Here is a 19,058-nt window from a genome sequence, read left to right as displayed (position 1 = left end):
GAATTCTTTTTGAATTTAAAATGGGATTCGGACGAATTCCCTGGTGGTCCAGTGTTTAAGACTCCGTGCTTTAACTGCCAAGGGCCCAGGTTCGATCCCTGGTTGGGGAACTAAGATCCCACAAGCCATGCGGCATGGCAAGAAAAGAACTATCATATTGCATAATAGTTTCAGATTGGAAATCCAGGTCCATCATTTCTTTTTTCATTCTGATGTAGCTCACGCTGTTGTTTGTTATTTGGTCTGTGATCCCTATTTATTAAGTCAGATTCCAGTAAAAAGTTGTCTTCTCTTAAAAAAAAAATCCTCAAAAAATATATAAATAAATAAAATGGGATTCAGTTTTACAAAGATGCAATTTACACACATCTTGTCAGAAGTACACCTTTAAGCCCCTATATCAAACCAAAATGAGAGGGGAAAAAAATATATAAGATTTCAAGCTACTGAGAAGGTTTATAATTTTGTACTGTCAAGATACGTACCTAAGCATTTTGTTCAAGCCCGAGGTATAAGCTCAATTTAGTGGCAACCTTAAGTGTAAGCTTCAGATACGCTTTCTGAAGATTTACACATCTGCAAAAGCTCTCCAGCCTGTACCGCTCAAATCAGACACACAAAACTCCTCAGCTCACTCACTGCTGACTGTGGGCAGCTTTCCCCACATGGGTCTCCTTTTCAGCCATTCTCCTGACAAGAACACAACTACCTCACACCCAAGGCTTTCGGTTTTACCTGGTGCAAACCCACCTGATAATGTAACATAAACGTCTCCATCTGAACTCCCATGAATTTGGCTTTCACTTCAAAGTCTCCAACTTCTTCTGTTGGACTGATTTCAAAGATAACATTTTTAAACCTGTTGAAACACAACATCGTAAGGGTATGATTTCTGTGTTCCCATGTAAAAATATTCTGTGAAATGCAGAAAGGAGATGAATAAAGTCTTCAAGAGTGAAAAGGCATACAAAATAAAGGTGCAAAGTACTTCTGCAGGTGAAGCAGTGTGGGATTGCTACTCTAAGTACCATCTACTTTGGGATCTGGAGAGAAGGGTGGCAGCCTCTCCTGGCAGCATTTGCTTTCCACTGGAAGAGGAACCACTGAGGAAGGCCACAAATGGCCTCTGAAGGGATGATGTCAGGAATCCTGTTGGCCTTCCATGTGGCCACTGCTGAAACCTAATGATAAAAGGAGAATCAAGAGGAAATTGGGGGCTTCCCTGGTGGTGCAGTGGTTAAGAATCCACTTGCAGGGGACATGGGTTCGAGCCCTGGTCTGGGAAGATCCCACATGTCGTGGAGCAACTAAGCCCGTGCACCACAACTACTGAGCCTGTGTGCCACAACTACTGAAGCCCGCTCACCTAGAGCCCGTGCTCCGCAACAAGAGAAGCCACTGCAATGAGAAGCCTGCGCACCGCAATGAAGAGTAGCCCTGCTTGCCACAACTAGAGAAAGCCCACGCGCACAGCAACAAAGACCCGATGCAGCCCAAAAAAAAGTAAATAAATGAGAGAACTAATTATGTTCTGCAAGTAAAATGTTTAAAAAAATAAAGAGGACATTGGGCTAGAAGGAGGAGGAAAAGATGCATGTTTGAATCCATGCATGTCTGAGGACTGGAAGAGGTAAGTAAACAAAAGGCGGGGGAGGGGGGTGGTGGAGTGGGGATGGTCAGAATGAAAAGAACCAAGAGAGGAGGTTTTCTGAAAGGAGTAGGTGCTACAGAATAAACATACTGAGTACCATCAAATATAAACTACTACTACTGAAAATATTTAGGGTATCAGTCACTCTGGACACCTTACATGTCCAGAAGTTTTAATACACCAGAAGGTGGGAGTATGCTGTTCCCCAGGTGATCAAAGTGTGTCACCCCAGATTTCCAGAACTCAACTACAGAGCAAACTGATCTATTGTGAACAGCGCTGAGAACCATGAAGGATGAAAGAGGGCCACTAAGAAGCTAAACGAGAGGATACAAAATCCATGTACTAAAACACATGCATTTTACTCAATAGGAGACCCTTTATAAAGATGTTTATTTTATGTGATAAATAATTTTATTTTAACTGGTTTGGTTTGTCATCTGTTTCCTAAGCCCATGGTAGCAAATTAAAAAGAAGAGTCAAATAACAGTAGGCACTTGAACAGTAGTGGCAAATAATGACAAAAAAGAAGGGAGGAGATAATAAATTATAAAACAGATTTGAAAAATGGCATAAAGTGGTCAACTAAAAAAAAACCTCAAAAGACCAAGGTCCCCAATTGAAAAAATGATCAGAGAAAACATAGATAATAAGCCCTGTTTAAACACACACACACAGGGACTTCCCTGGTGGTCCAGTGGTAAAGAATCTACCTTCCAATGCAGCGGATTCGATCCTTGGTCGGGGAACTAAGATCCCACATGCTGCAGGGCAACCAAGCCCGTGTGCCGCAAACTACAGAGCCCATGCGCTCTAGAGCCCCTGCGCCACAACTAGGGAAAGAAAACCCACATGCCACTGCTAGAGAGAAGCCCCCACGCTGCAACTAGAGAGAAGCCCTCGTGCCACAACGAAGAGCCCACACGCAGCAACGCAAGATCCCGTGTGCCACAACTAAGACCCAACACAGCCAAAAATAAATAAAATAAATAAATATTAAAAAACAAATAAATACACACTAAAAAACTCAACCAGAATTCTAAAAAGTGCAAAATTTTAAAATGCTACCTTTTAATCTATTAATTCAAAAATATCAAAAACTGTTTTATTACTCAATGATGGCAAAGAAGTAGTGAGGTAAGTAAGCACTTTCATACACATTTTAGACACTGCTAGAAAATATATATATGAATTAAAAAATTTTTTCAGGGCTTCCCTGGTGGCACAGTGGTTGAGAGTCCGCCTGCTGATGCAGGGGACATGGGTTCATGCCCCGGTCTGGGAAGATCCCACATGCCGCGGAGCGGCTGGGCCCGTGAGCCATGGCCGCTGAGCCTGCGCGTCCGGAGCCTGTGCTCCGCAACGGGAGAGGCCACAACAGTGAGAGGCCCGCGTACCGCAAAAAAAAAAAAAAAAAAATTTTTCAACTGCTATGGAAAACAGTATGGCAGTTCCTAAAAAAATTAAAAATAGAATTATCATATGATCCAGCAATCCCACTTCTGGGTATACATCAGAAAGAACTGAAAGCAGGGTCTCAAAGAGGTATTTATACTTCCATGTTCATTGTAACATTATTCATAATAGCAGAAAGTGGAAGGAATCCAAATGTCCATCAATGGATGAATGAATAAGCAAAATGTAATACATGTACACAGTGGAAAACTATTCAGCCTTGAAAAGGAAGGAAATCTGTCACAGGTTACAACATGCATGAACCCTGAGGACATCATGCTAAGTGAAGGAAGCCAGACACAAAAAGACAAGCATTGTATGATCCCACTTATATGAAGCACCTAGGGAGTCAAATTCATAGAAACAGAGAGGAGAATGCTGGTTGCCCGGGGCTGGGGGGGGAGGGGAAATGGGGAGTTGTTATTTAATGGGTATAGTTTCAGTTTTATAAGATGAAAAGGTTCTGGATTGCACAACAATGTGAATATGCTTAACACTACTGAACTGTACAATTAAAAAATAGTTAAGATGGTAAATTTTATGTTTTGTGTTTTTTACAATAAAAAAATATTTTTATACTCTGACCAAAAATTACATTTTTAGGCATCTATGATACAAAAAAAAATAATAATAATCTGAGGCAGAATCAAAGATGTACATATAAAGGTGTTATCACATGTGTAATAATGTAAAAAGTAAAATCAACTTAAAATGTTCTACAACAGGTAAATGGCTAAATTAAAACTACAATATGGAATATTATGTGGTCATTAAAAAGGATACTTTCAAACTATGTGAAAAATGCTCACAATGTTATGAGGAAAAAGCTGGATACATGACTATAAACAGTATCATCCCAATTTATGTTAAAAAAAAGTAGGAAGGTAAGTAAGTAATCATAGATAATCTTTGTGTGAATAGAGGCACAGAAGAAAATATACTAAAATGATTTCAGTGGCTATCTTTGGCTTGTTGGATTATAGGTGCTTTTTCTTTTTCTTTATGCTTTACCACATTTTCAAAGTTCAACAGTGAATACATATTATTTTAGAATCAGAAAAATATAAAAGTTTTTTGAAGCAAAATTAAAAAAAAAATTTAAACAGACACAGTAACAGAAAGCTCAGCTGCCTGAGATCACAGGGTTGACTGAGCAGGTACTCAATAAAATGCTTGTTAATGGCAGCTGGGCCAGGACCTGAGGGAGGATGGTCAGGTCAGGTCAGGTCCATGAACCACATGTAAAGCAAGCTGGTGCTTCCCAGAAAAGAAGATGAGGGTAAGCCCCTGGTTCATGCCTCAAGTGGAATAAAGTACACTCCTCTTCTTGTTATTCTTTATTTATCCTTGGTTTGGGCACAGAAAAAAAAAAAAAATGGAAGGAATGGCTTCCTGCTTTAAAGAGGAAAAGTAGGATGTCCTGAGACAAATGTTCCACAAACAAGGAAAAGAAATACCTCTCTTCTATGACAGGCAAATTAACTCTGAGTATTAGGCCAAATTCTGTACATAATTAATTAATTACTTATTTTAATTAACTATAAACACATATAAAATATAAAAATGATTATCCAGATAAGAGAAATAAAGTCAATAAGATAAAGATATGACAAATAAAAAAATCAACATATAAAACAAAGTTAAAAAGCAAATACTCACTGATTCACTTGCAGGTCCTCAATTTCCAGAAGAACTCCTTTTTCATGTAGTCTTGCTGCCGTGTATTTTAGAGAAATCTTTTTGCTTTTCTTTCCTTTCATTTCCCTAGGCTTTTTGGAGACCCTGTAAAAATCACATTATGTCATTTTCTATAGGTAACTATCTACTATAAATCTTTGTTGGTAACTCAAGGATATGAGGTCAGAAAACAAACTTCCTATACACAAGCGTAAGTAACAAACCAATTCTAAAATGGCAAATAATGCTAGGATTCGCCTAAGCAATATCTCTGCAAAACAGGGAAACATTACTAAATTGCTTTTGTCTTTGATTTAAACTATACATTTGAGAACACACGATGAATTTGACAGTGTCTGAATCCTTATGTGTCCCTCTCAGAACCTAAGCACCTAAAGTAAGTGTGAGGGCTTCTAATGCCAGCCTGAGGGAACTGTACTGAACACCAAGGGAGTCACTGTAAGTCCCCTGGCTGTGCAGAGAAAAAATAAAAATATTTTAGAATACGAAATTTTTAAAAGCATTTAAGCCAGCATAGCAATTACAGAGGAATGGAAGCAAGGAAAAAGAAACAGATGTCAGAAGGCTGTTGGGATAATCAAGGCGAGAAATGGTAAGAAGAGTAAGCAAAGGAAGAATACAGATGAATGAGAATGGTATCTGGGACTCTCAAGGGAAGGGTCTCAAGAACTGGGGCAGAAAAGCTGGTAGTTGTGTAAAAGGTAATAAATCCCTATGGCTGGCAACTGAAATATCTATCAAAATCACAACTGCACAAAAATCTTAACCCAGCAATTACATTTCTAGAAATCTGTCTTCAAAAACATGCCTACAGGGGCTTCCCTGGTGGCGCAGTGGTTGAGAGTCCGCCTGCCGATGCAGGGGACACGGGTTCGTGCCCCGGTCCGGGAGGATCCCACATGCCGCAGAGCAGCTGGGTCCGTGGGCCATGGCTGCTGGGCCTGCGTGTCCGGAGCCTGTGCTCCGCAACAGGAGAGGCCACAACAGTGAGAGGCCCGCGTACCGAAAAAAAAAAAAAAAAAAAAAAGGAACCAGGGATGCTTGGAGAAATAGCTAATTCCAAGCCCAGGGAGGGAAAAGTACAAATTGAACCAGAAACATCTTGTGCCACAAAGTCAAGAAGTGCTCAAAGAATGATGGGGACATTTCAAAAGGACACAGGCACCAACTCTGCAAGATGGGTTAGGTGGACCTGATTTTCACCACTTCACAACAGCCCTGCCTCACTCCATGAAGCCTTCAGGGAGGGAGAGGAAAAGCACAGACACAAGAGTAAGCAAGCTATAGAGAGGGGAAGCTGATGTGGCAAAATGTTAAGTACAAGTGCATCTAGGTGAAAGGTATATGGGTGTTTATTGTTCTATTCACTGAAACTTTCTGGGGTTTCAAAATTCTCAAAATGAAAAGTGTGGAGTAAATAATAAACTAACCCTTCTAATATGCAGAACCTGTGCTTAATCACGTCACCTCTCTGGATTTTCAATTTCCCTCCCTATAAAATGGGCAGGCTGAATGGTTTGTGGCCAGCAACAAGGAGGCTGCATCAGATCTTCCTTGGCAGCTGAAAAAAAGTCATGGTCTGGGAGCCTGTGTCCAGGAGGTGTAGAGGCCAGGGAATCTAATTGTTTATGATGTTCCTTAAGTGATTTTTGAAGCACAACCTGGTTTGGGGGCCACTACATGATCCCTTTCCTAGATTCTTTAATTTCTAGAGCCAAGAAGATATTTTGGAACACAGGATGCTTAGAAATAGGCATCCTTGAAATCCTCCACATTATTTATTTACACCATACCATAACAAATGGGACTAGGAAATTACACAAACAATGAGAAGAAAAATAAAGGACTATTGCAATAAATAGATCCAGTGTGTTGTAAATAAAATTTTCCTATGTCACTTCAGTTGCCTCTACTTCTTTTTCCCCTGACATTGACTCTTCAAAATAAAATACTCACTTGCCCTTGCTGGCTAAGTTATCCAAGCAGGTTTTGATGTAGCTTTTATAGTAGTCCACCTGCTCTCCATAAAAGGTGGCCTTAGAGTTCAGAGCAGCGTACGTCTGCTGCAGTTTCACCAGTTCAGCCTTTCTCCTCTGTCGGTATCTCCGCTGATTCCGAATATCCTGAGACATAATTATTAAAATTACAAAAATAATATCATGTGCTTCTTGAATCATTAACACTAGAACCCAGCAGCGCTCAACTTTGCCTTGCTTGACCACACATTTTTAATAGACAGCAATTCTTTTTTTCTTACTCACCTCGAAATTTTTTAAAGATTTTTGCCCATATATCTGGAGAAAACCATAATTCAAAAAGACACGTGCACCCCAATGTTCACTGCAGCACCGTCTACAATAGACAGGACATGGAAGCAACCCAGATGTCCATCAACAGAGGAATGGATAAAAAAGATGTGGCACATATATACAATGGAACACCACTCACCCATAAAAAAGAATGAAATAATGCCACCTGCAGCAACATGGATGGACTTAGAGACCATCATACTAAGTGAAGTAAGTCAGACATAGAAAAGCAAACATCATATGATATTGCTTATATGTGGTATCTAAAAATGTTAGCAATTTTATGTTCAAAAATTAACAAAGAAATTCAGATCTCATCAATTTTTTTCCCCATTTCTATTTAATGAGGCAGGGAAATGTGTTACTTTTACAGATCTCCACAATCTCATAATTGACTTGCAAAGCTGGTTTAAACCTCTTAAATATGTTGTTAGGAGAGGGAGAAAAAGATAACTTTAATATAACAATTACCAAGCTTGCAGTTGTGCATGGTGTGATTTTAGGGCGACAGCAGAGAATGCCTAAACTTCTCAGCCTGCGCCAGAGCCCCTTACTTGAGAAGATTCACACAAATCAAGATTTGATGATCAACTTGATGTTAATTTATATTTCACAGTAATCATTAAAAAGATCTGGAGGAATTCTTTAAGGCCAAAGACAAACTGAGACATAGGAAGCTCTAATTAAGGTTTTCTCCCTACTAATTTAATTTAGGCCATGGAATAAGCCATCAAAGGGCAGGCTAGGACCTCATGTTGGAAGAGTCAGAAACGATTCCCCAGAAGAGAGGACTCTAATCTCCTCTCCTGAAGGTACACTGAACTGAAGGTACGTTGTCACCGGAACAGCTACTGTCTCCTCCTAAGCCTCTGAGACAGCTTTAAACATGGCCAGGCCGTCACTGTCCCCCAAATGCCGTACCCTGGCAATGTCGTTGATCAGTTCCTGGTATCTGTTCTTTGGGTCCACGGTGCCAAGCTCTGCTAGCTTCTTCAAGCCTGACTGGATCTTCTCCTTCTTCTCCTGAAGAGTGAGGTTGCTGTCTTCCTTTGCAGATTTTGACTTTTTCATCTTGTCAGGAGTTTTGGCATCACGGATAGCACGTCTCTGCATGGCCCTCTGGTGTTCTGCTTCCTACAGTAAGAAAAAGAAGTTCGTGGCAAGGTCTCCACACTGAACCACACTTGAATTTATAAAGCTCTCAAACTCTATTCTGGGGGACTTCCCTGGTGGCGCAGTGGTTAAGACGCCACACTCCCAATGCAGGGGGCCTGGGTTCGATCCCTGGTCAGGGAACTAGACCCCATGTGCATGCCGCAACTAGGAGTTCACATGCCACAACTGTCTGACTCCAGTTTATGCATGCAGCAAAGGAGCCTGCATGCCACGACTAAGGAGCCCGCCTGCCACAACTAAGACCCGACGCAAGCAAGCAAATAAGTATTTAAAACAAACAAACAAACAACTCTATTCCGGAAATAGAGGGGAACAAACTTACCCCCACCCCCGACAACTGACAAAGAAACTGCATGAAGCAGAGACAGCTCTCTTTTCATCTAGAAGAGAAACATCTATGAAGTCAGATGTTGGCTTCTTTCCTGGACAGGAGATTGGACTCCACTGGGTACAAAATCCCTCGTTTTTTCCCTATCACACTGGGGACATGGAAATCATTTAATTTTATTTGAAACCCGGCTTGATGAACGTTATAACCACACCAATGCAACACCAGTGGTCAGTAAATTCTTGCTAATCCTTTTTGCTACCTCGTCCCATTGAATCACGCTCAAGTCTTCCCTCTTTCAAACATGCTGCAAACGCCAGTAAAGAGACCCTTCTCATATCTGCTCTGTCTCCTAGTCACCAACCAACGTTTGTCTGTTATGTTCCCACCCAACAAACGATCCACACTTGCTGTTGCAGTCTTTCAGCACTTTCCTCGCAGTCTGGCTTCTCTCACCAATTCTCGTTACCATTCCGCCCATCCCCAATTCAGTGCCTTTTCTTAGTTGTTGCCTTGATCATCTTCTCTGCACTTTTTCCTTGCCCTAAGCATGCGCTGGTACCTCCAAGTGGCCCATGGTCATTTCTTTGTAAGTGTTCTCTCTCAAAACTTCAATGATCACCTCTATGCTCATAGATCCCAGCATATGGCTAAGGCTCTGGTACCACATTTTGAACTGTTTTGTACTGGGGATGTTTACATTTGGAAAGGTTTGTAGTTCAGACTTGTAATTTTTCCCGAACTGGAGCAATTCCTTTCCCAATATTCCCTTTTCTTCTAATGTCAAAATTACTCTTCATCAGATAACGCAAAGAGCATAAACTGGAGTCAGACAGAACCCGATTCAAGTTTGGTTCTGCCACTACAAGTGAATGATCTTGGGCGAGTTATTTAACCTCTAGGGGTCTTAGTTTTGTCATCTGTGAAAGGAGGATGAAAAGACTCACCTCATAGGGATAGTGCAAGGATTACAGGAAAGAACACAGGTGAAAGCACCAAACTAATAGCAGATTCTCAGTAAAGACCAGTTCCTTCTTCCCTACTTCAAATTTCCTTCCAAGTTTAACCAGTTGCAGTTACTGGTTATGCCTCTTTTCCTGCCCATCACACACAACTAATGAGTAATTAGTCACAGCATCTAAAAGCTGACAATTCATTTAAAACTGGTTTTCAAATAGTCCTCCCTGCAGCCTTAAGGGTTTCCCAGGGATGCCACGAGTCCTGGAGGGTGGGATTCCAAGGGCCCATCCCTGGGGCTGCCAGAGTAGCTCCAATTTTACCTCTTTTATATGTTGGGATTCCAAATACATTGTTACTTAATGAAAAGGATTCCCATGCTCAAAAAATTGAAAACGAATGACTTGACTTACTTTTCTCATTTTATAAACATGAAACAGAAGCCTTAAACGTGACCCATCCGTCCCTCCCCACTGCCGTGCCACCCCTCACCCAATTGGACCTGGAACCCTGTCACACACACAGATGACTCAACTACCATCTGCTCTGACAGCACTGCAAAATTAATCAATGTCAAATGGTCCCAAAGGTTACAAAGGCCCTTTACTCCTATCTCTCTGGTGCAAAATTCCTAAGTTTTGGGTTCTACATAATTTGTCCTCACGTTTAATTTCTCACTACTCACCCTCACCCACACCTTCATTCTAGATATGTAGGTCTGGTCACATCATGCTCTGCCCTCCCTTGTGCCTCTGTTCACGGGGACTCCCCGGTCTAGAATGTCCCTCTTGTCATACATGCATGTTCTTTGTAAGCTTGGTTCAAGTCCCATACCTCCCTGATGCTTTGCTCCTCACTGGACTCCTGCTTTAATTTCTAGCATTTTTAGGGCCAAAACCATAGTGAATTTTCAGTGGTTTTCTAACTGTTTCAGGGGCATATGTCACACGTCTCCAACTAAGTTCACAGAACTTAGGAGCCACATTCTATTCTTTTCTCCTATCTACCAAGGCACTTAACAAAATTCTAACTATATAGTATTCAATAAATTACTGGGCAGACTCACTGATTCTGCCTCAGGTTAAATTAAAGCACACACACGGACTGCATGTAAGTGCCAGTGAGCTCTGTGCCCTAGAAACAACCGCCTCTGGATTTAGGAACCAACAACTTTCTCAATAAGCCCTAAATGCCACCACATCCAGGCCCACCTTCCAGTGACCACCTCTCACCACCTATGTCCCACCTCCTCAGCCTTGTCACGTGCCTATCACAGGAGCACCTATGCATCTTACTGTGGTACCTGGTAAACCCCCAAACTTTACCTGTTCACTGGTGGCTGGTGTTTCTAGGATTTCAGTCAAGGTCTCTCCCGGCTGGAACCGGATGACATCCACAATCAAACGTTTTGTGCTGAAAGGAGGTGTGCGAAGCGTTTAAACATTAGCAGGTGTCCTACTTCCTTCGAATGGACCTCAACAGGAGCAGAGCAAACACTACCTCACAGAGTCCCACTGGGCAGCCCTAATGCAAGGTACGCAAAGTCCCAGGCTTACTTACACAGTTATGACAGAGTGAGTACCAAGGTTAGGATTTCCAAGCTACAAATTCATTTCAGCATCTTATTAGCAAATAAGGCAAGTAAGCCCTGTGTCAAGTATAATACATGAGGTGACTGGAAATGTATGAGGCTTAAATGGCTGAGTTGATCATTTAAGGATGAACAAGAGGACTCATTCACCAAGACCAAGGGACAGAAGGGATCACTGGGTTACACTTACTCCGTTCCTCCTCCTTCCAGTACTCACTTCAGTAAGATGGTCCGAGCGTCCATTTCTGCATTCTCATCTCCAGGCACATCAAACTTGTTGGTCAGTGTGAGGGACACTTCTGTCTTAGCGAGTGCCTCCTTATTTGGGTCATTTAAATTGCCAGAGCCTTCTCCTAAAGTTTTGGGAGGGTAGAAAGAATCAATACCGTAAACAGAGGAGACATTGGAGAGCAGATAATAATTCAAGTAAAAGATAATGCAAGTTTAAGAAGGTAGTTGAATAAGCCTATATGTACACTGTGGTGAGGACACCTTTTACTGAGAAATAAAATATCATGCCAAATGGTAAAGGCAAAGGATCCATAATAAAATAACTTAACAAATGTTTGAGAAATCATTTCAACACTGTAACATTTCTCTCTCAAAATACTCTGTTCAGGGACTTCCCTGGTGGCACAGTGGTTGACATTCCACACTCCCAATGCAGGGGGCCCAGGTTTGATCCCTGGTCAGGGAACTAGATCCCACATGCATGCTGCAACTGAGAGTTCGCATGCCACAACTGAGGAGCCCGCCTGCCACAACTGAGCCCGCCTGCTGCGACTGAGGAGCCTGCCTGCCACAACTAAGACCCAGTGCAACCAAATAAATAAATAAATATCAAAAAAAATACTCTGGGGGCTTCCCTGGTGGCGCAGTGGTTGAGAGTCCGCCTGCCGATGCAGGGGACATGGGTTCGTGCCCCGGTCCGGGAAGATCCCACATGCCGCGGAGCGGCTGGGCCCGTGAGCCATGGCCGCTGAGCCTGCGCGTCCGGAGCCTGTGCTCCACAACGGGAGAGGCCACAACAGTGAGAGGCCCGCGTACCACAAAAAAAAAAAAAAAAAAAAAAAAAAATCAAAAAAAAAATACTCTGTTCATTTCCTTTATAGGACTTATAAATTTCTAGTTACATGATTATATGTATCTATGCATTTAAAATGATCTCTTCCACTGGACTTCAGTTCCTAACAGATAGGGATCACATCTGTTTTCTTCCCTGATGTGTATTCAGAGCTTGAACAGTGTAGAAACAGAGAAGGTGACAATTACAGCACTCCTGTCAATCTCCTCTCTCAGCTTCTGGGCAGTTAAGTCAGAACTTTACCTATTAGGGACTCGATGGTGGGCACATCGCCAAGGTCATCCAGCAGCTCATGGATTGGATCATTGTGCTCCGGGGCAATGGCATCCTGGTGATCTAACAGGAGCTGCATCCAACATCCAGGGATCAATTCCATTTACACACTCAACCCACTAGCCCCCGTCCCCATCCACAATGCCTAACAGCACAAAAGAGGTTAGATAACAAAACTCCCATATTCAAAGAACTGAAAAACCAATCCTCAACAAACTAACCCAAATAAACAATATGATATATAAAGCAACACACTGGCCCGTGATGAATGACATATGTTACGACATATGAAGAGGAAATACTGGTACTCTCTCAACCTTACAGATATAAAGGATTTAAACGTACCCTATATAAGAAAGAACAAGGAAACTCACAGACGTCAATATCCAAGTCATCAATATTCCCTACAACCAGTTCAAATGACTCACATTCATACTTTTACTTAAAGTTTCCAGTATATAATATCTTTTAATTCAGAAAAAAAGTGCATCAGATCAACATTATCATTATTTTAGGGGTATTCGGCAAAGCCTTAATAAGCTATTACCCCAGGTGACGTCGTCAGAAATGACAATCCCTGAAATTTCATTTTATTTCCTTATTTCCTGTTCTATATGCCCCCAAGGGGGGATGAATTATAAAAAATTGGGGAGGGGGGAAGAAGTACCCAAGGGAAAAATCACTCAAAGGTGACACAGAGGAAAAAGCTGGTATTCTAGATCATGTTAGAAAAGTAAGACAGAGGGCCAGGGTAAAAAAAAGGACCAATAAAAACAGTATTTTATCAAGTCACTATATCAGGGGTCACAATGGAGATTCTGAAGCCCAGCCATGGGGATTTTGATTCAGCTGGCCTGTGGTGGGGTTCAGGAAACTTCATTTTTAATAACCAGCCCAGATGATTCTGATGCAGGTGGCCTGGGGATCACTTCAAGAAAGTTAAGGATAATAAGCAAAGGAAGATAAACAACAAGGCAGATGTGATGTCAGTAAGATCAAACTGAGATCTCTGGCTTCCAGAGACAGCAGGCAGCAGCCGGAGAAGGCAATTAAGACAGAGCAATGAAATTAAATCATTAAAGAAAAATACTTACAGTGTGGGTGTTGATGATTTCACCAATGGAAATGTAGATCACAGGTTTGGTGAGGGTCACTAAATCAGAGTACTCATCCACATTAAATTTATCCTGAAGCTCTGGGACATCACAAGCAGTTTGGAAAAACCGTCTGAAAATAAACACAGGAGCCAGGCCCCAACAAGTGACACATGTGTGAGAAGTTGACGAAGGACATCCCACAAACCTCTGGGGCAGTGAGTTCAAAAGAAGCCAGTCAAGACAGTTAATTCTAGAGAAACTGCTGCACGTTCATTGTGCTTGACAGCCTTGGGACGTTGGTTCTCTTTCCACTTCGTTTTAGTTCTACCCACAAGAACTGCTCAACCATAATTTAAAACAGTTCTCAAACACCTGCGTTGTCAGCAGAACCAACTTTCTAAGACAACGTCCCGAACTCGAACTCTCAACTGAATGTTTAATTTACAAATATTAAAAGCACTCTCCAATTCTTCTCTGGTTACAAAGTAACACGTGCCTAACGTAGACCATTGTTTCTACGTGAAGTACAGTCTATTTCATAGGAATACATTTTAATAGCTCGAACATCCTCTTCATCATCCCCTGGAGCTCTGAGCACATGAGATGTATACAACACTGCAGTCCAGGGAATGCTGGATGTGGTATTTAATCTTGTCTTTACCTTCAGAGTTAGAAACACGCCCACAGAATCTTTCAAGTACCTTGTCCCTTTCCCCTTACCTGAATTTCTGGTAGGACTGGGAAAGATATTCGTTAATGATGCTTAAGTGAGCATTATCTCCCAGAAACATCTTATTGGAAGCTGCATGCTGAAGCATCTTTGCAATGGAGCCAAGATTTCGGCGTTGGTCTGTGGTAAGCTGGCCTCCTGCTGACAGGTCGATGATGTCAAAGGCATCAGGAGCAACAATGGCTGGATTCATGTATCGATAGTAAAGCAAGTTACCAATAATCTGGGAACAGAGGAAAAAGAAATGGGTGTTAAAAACCATTCCACCAAGTAAGCCATAAATGACTTTGCTAGCAAAGAAAATGTGGTCCTGTGAGAAAAAATTAAACACTACACACACACACACACAATTTCCCTCAAGGCCTGAAACTAAAATGACCAAACAGCCCTTGGCTGGATGCAGAAAAAAAGAAAATGAGAACAGAACTGAAAATCACGACAATGAAAGAGCAGATTCAGAAGGTAAAAATGATAGACTTAAAGTCTGTTACTGAGCATTTTAGGGCATCCTTTGTTCACATACCATGGCAGCAAATAAGGCTGCTGTCAACCACATGCACTTTTCATTTTCAGGCAGATGGGCTTTCATTTTAAGAAGCTAATGAACATAGCTAAAATAAATCCTTGAACACGACCTAATTAGCAGAGCATAACCTGTCCAACCCCCATCATCCTCATGCTGAAGACTTCAAAGGTGCACAAGTTCATGCCTCTGAAATTAAAGTCACTCAACACACATCTCTTCCACAGAAGAATTCAAGGACAGTCACAGCATTTCCCCTAGAGTTTCATTCAGAAAAAAATAAAATTAATTCACCTGAACAGAAAGTCTAGAATCGAGGCCTCACTGTAGGAAAGCACAGAACTAGGAGAGAAGAAAAAAGCGTTCAGATTAAAAAAAAAAAAGAAGAAGAAGGAAAAAAAAAAAGGAGGGAGCATAGCTGAGTAAGAAAGAATTATCAGCAACAGCCTTAGTGGAAACAACTGTGCTTGCTACCATTCACCTGGCCACCAGCAGAGGGAGCAATTCTTCAGCGAAAAGATAGGACTCAAAGAAATGTATCTCAAGACAGGAAAATCCATCTTCTCTACTTATTTGAGGTCTGTGTGCCATTCAAACAACACAGGAACTATATAGGAACTAAAAGAGGTATGATTTACTATTTACAAACACTTTCAAAATCTCACAATCAACGGCAAGCTACTGACAAAATCTAGGTTAAGGTCCTTAACGGAAGTCTAAGGTCAGGCCTAGTCTTAGAACTTTTTCCTCAAAGGGCTATTATTGGTAGGGCAAGAATGTGCCAGCTTTCAGTCTTACCTTCAGCAGCTCATCTTCACCAGCATCAGGGAACTTCTCGTGTAATGAGTCCTTCAGCACTTTGGCAATGAAGCGCATCCCGTAACTGTGGGGTGGACAAAACGTAGTGAGAAGGGCCAGGGAGCAGAAGGCCACTAAGTCTGGGCTCAACAGGGGGTCACAGCTGACAGCACTCACGGGATTTTGTCCACAGAGCTGATGATGGCTGACAGGAACTTGTCCGTCACGGCCCGCATGTTCCTGATGGAGTTGTCTAACCGTGTCCTGACTTCTTCATGAGCCAGAGCCTGCTCTGGGGTCACATCATAGGGTAGTTTGCTGGGAAAGCAGAAATTATCCCCATGTATGTTAGACCAACAGCCAGGAACAGCCTGAGGTGAGACTGTGTCTTTCATAAACAGAAAGACCCAGAGAGAGTAGATAATTTTGTTGTGCTGGTAAATGGTGGGGCCAGAATTGGGGCTCAGGTTTTCAACTGTGAATTGGGTGTCTTGAACTATGTGCCAGGCACTTGGGATAAAAGGTATTGGAGACATGAAAGCTTCTCGAGTCTCTCACAGTCTGGTGGAAGAGACACACAAATAAGTATCTGTAAACACACTGCACTACAAAGAAGAAGCTGACCAGAAGTGCTACAGTGCCGCAGAGAAGAGGCTTCGATTCAGACTGGAGGAATCAAGGAAGACTTCCATAAGGAAGGGACATATGAACTCAGGAAAAAGGGAGAAGAAAGGTCTTCTGGGAAGGAAGATCAAATGCAAAGAAAGGGAAGAGGAAGGAGAAATGAGGGTGGAAGAGTAAACAGGGGCCAGATAATGGAGGGCCCTGTATATGATGCTAAGAAGTCTGGACTTTCCTAGAAGCCACAGAGAGCTATTAAGAGACAGATCTGAATTTTGAGGAGGATTGCTCTGATCCACCATGAGAAATGAACTAAAGATGGACAGTCACAGATGAAAGAGCTAGAAGACTAATGCTACAGCCTGATCAAGAAATGATGAGAGGGCTTCCCTGGTGGCGCAGTGGCTGAGAGTCCGCCTGCCGATGCAGGGGACGCGGGTTCGTGCCCCGGTCCAGGAAGATCCCACATGCCGCGGCGCGGCTGGGCCCGTGAGCCATGGCCGCTGAGCCTGCGCGTCCGGAGCCTGTGCTCCACAACGGGAGAGGCCACAACAGTGAGAGAGGCCTGCTTACCGCAAAAAGAAAAAAAAAAAAAGAAATGATGAGAGCATGGGACTTCCCTGGTGGTCAGGTGGTTAGGACTCTGTGCTTACACTGCAGGGGGCGTGGGTTCGATCCCTGGTTGGGGAACTAGGATCTTGCATGCCACGTGGCATGCCCCCCCCCCAAAAAAAATATGATGAGGGCATGAACAAGGATGCAAGCAGTGGGGACCAAGGAGACAGATCTGAGAGATATTAAGGAGACACAATCAATGGGACATGGTGACCCTTTAGGTACTGGTGAGGGAGCTGACAGTTACATATAGGAACTGAAGACAGAGGAGCTGACGAGATCATTCAGCAGAAGGCCCTGAGTCAGAAGGAACTGACAAGAGAATAGTAGATGTGCTAGAACACTGGGCCTAGGCTTAATCAGGAAGGAAACAAGGACAGGAGGGAGCTGAAAGACAAAAATGAATTGCAGGGGTCCCAGTGTGGTACTTTCAATGAGGTCAAAAAGCAGTAATGATTATCTTGGTGGCCTAAATCCAATCACAAGCGTCCTAATAAGAGAGAGGCGGAGGGAGATTTGGTGCACACAGAAGAGGAGGCAATGTGGCGATGGGGGAGGGCAGGCAGAGACTGGAGTGACACAGCCACAAGGCCAGGAATGCCAACAGCCACCAGAAGCTGAAGAGGCAGGGAATGGATTTTCCACTAGAGCCTCTGGAGGGAACACAGCCCTGCTGACACCCTGATTTCACCCCTTTAATACCAATTTCGGACTTCTGGCCTCCAAAACTGTGAGAAAATAAATTTCTGTTGTTTTAAGCCATCAAGTTTGTGGTAATTCATCCCAGGAGCAATAGGAAACTAATACCAGCAAATAAGGACACAACTCCATTCGTCATATGGTGGCTGAATTACAAACACTGGTAGACTATGAACACAAAGATTCAGCAAAAATTAACAAAAGCATTCTGTCTCAAACAATTGGCTGTATTGAATTTATAAGGGCATTTATATTTTGTAAGTTATGTACTTTACATCTTTTATATCAGTAAAATATAACTGTATACGTATATGACATTTTAAAAAAGGTAGCAATGAGCAAAGAGAATGAAAGTGTTAAACTAAATGGGTGTAGTCAGAGAACAGAATATTAAATTTCAAAGATTTTAGAGGTGAACACTGCCAAGAGGGACAACGTCCCAGTTTGCTATGAGTTTCGTGGCTGAAGCTCAAGGATCCGTGATGCTTACATGCTGCACGGGCTCCCACCACATACCACTACACCTCCCAGTTATCCACATTAAAAAAAATGTGTTAAAATCAATTTCCATTTTATGAAAAGCAAAATAAGACACGTTTCTGATAGGCACCTACAAGAAAAAATCTTGAAATACCTACTGGAATTTTGATCTAAAAATGACCAACTCATGGACCGGCAGAGGAAGTATTTTAGTACCCCTGAGCCTGTGTCCGTGGGGCTCCCATCTAGGGATGCCCTGAGCTTCAGTCAAACCTTCCCAGTCAACTACTGCAGTTGGCTGACCATATTCCAGGATTTGGGCCTGGTGCAGGTCAAAACAAAAATGGATTTTCCATCACACCCAGCAACGATCTGACTCTTGGGTGACAGGCTGACACAAAGCAGAGAACCAAATCAGGGTTGGTTCCCACACGATTCCCAATAGGGGATAAGCCCTTTGTAGGAGTGAGCAGAATTTTCTGTTCTCTATCCAGGGTAACCTCCCCCTTTGCCTGGTGTCCAGGTACGTGGAAAGCAGCATTATTCAACATGTAGACCATTCCACCAACCAGTCCAAGACAGGATAAGGAGCTTGAGCCAGAATGTAATCAACTTCAGAATGGATACTTCCTTCATTGAGAAAGTCTTGCTATGGAAAAAAATGTCAGCTGAACTAAACAGTGTGTTTAGCGACACTGATGATCTACAGTTACTGGCCCACAGATCAAACTCTGAGTAGCAATCATATGGAGAGCTACTCCTCCCCTGTCCTCAGCCAAGCTGGATAAAAATATTTTAAACATTTTGGCCCTCTGAACTGTATTTTCCCAGCATTTCCCATATTCTACTGACACATTTTTCCTTTGGATGTGTTAACGCTGGTGGTGAAAACTACCGCCCTGGCACAGAACTCTCTTGGATTATGTTAATTTAGTTAGTCCAACTCTCAGTACTCCAGGGCAGCTCATCATTC

The 19,058-nt window shown here is 42.4% G+C and overlaps 1 protein-coding gene across 3 annotated transcripts in view; it reads right to left on the bottom strand.

Moving 5' to 3' along the window:
- IQGAP1 (IQ motif containing GTPase activating protein 1) overlaps nt 1-19,058 on the bottom strand; it is a 118,170-nt gene that overhangs the window by 18,506 nt on the left and 80,606 nt on the right. For all 3 annotated transcript variants that reach the window (XM_060158072.1, XM_060158062.1, XM_060158083.1), the window contains exons 27-37: nt 15,848-15,988; nt 15,671-15,755; nt 14,340-14,572; nt 13,617-13,749; nt 12,493-12,595; nt 11,383-11,518; nt 10,900-10,987; nt 8,035-8,247; nt 6,761-6,927; nt 4,766-4,888; nt 751-859 (exon numbers count right to left, since the gene is read on the bottom strand). In XM_060158072.1, the coding sequence (XP_060014055.1) occupies nt 751-859; nt 4,766-4,888; nt 6,761-6,927; nt 8,035-8,247; nt 10,900-10,987; nt 11,383-11,518; nt 12,493-12,595; nt 13,617-13,749; nt 14,340-14,572; nt 15,671-15,755; nt 15,848-15,988 (1,531 nt within the window). The remainder of the gene's footprint in view (nt 1-750; nt 860-4,765; nt 4,889-6,760; nt 6,928-8,034; nt 8,248-10,899; nt 10,988-11,382; nt 11,519-12,492; nt 12,596-13,616; nt 13,750-14,339; nt 14,573-15,670; nt 15,756-15,847; nt 15,989-19,058) is intronic.

Source organism: Lagenorhynchus albirostris, chromosome 1 (assembly GCF_949774975.1).
Source record: "Lagenorhynchus albirostris chromosome 1, mLagAlb1.1, whole genome shotgun sequence".
Lineage (NCBI taxonomy): Eukaryota > Metazoa > Chordata > Mammalia > Artiodactyla > Delphinidae > Lagenorhynchus > Lagenorhynchus albirostris.
The sequence above is the reverse complement of the archived record's forward strand: the minus strand, read 5'-3'. Positions and strand labels throughout refer to the sequence as shown.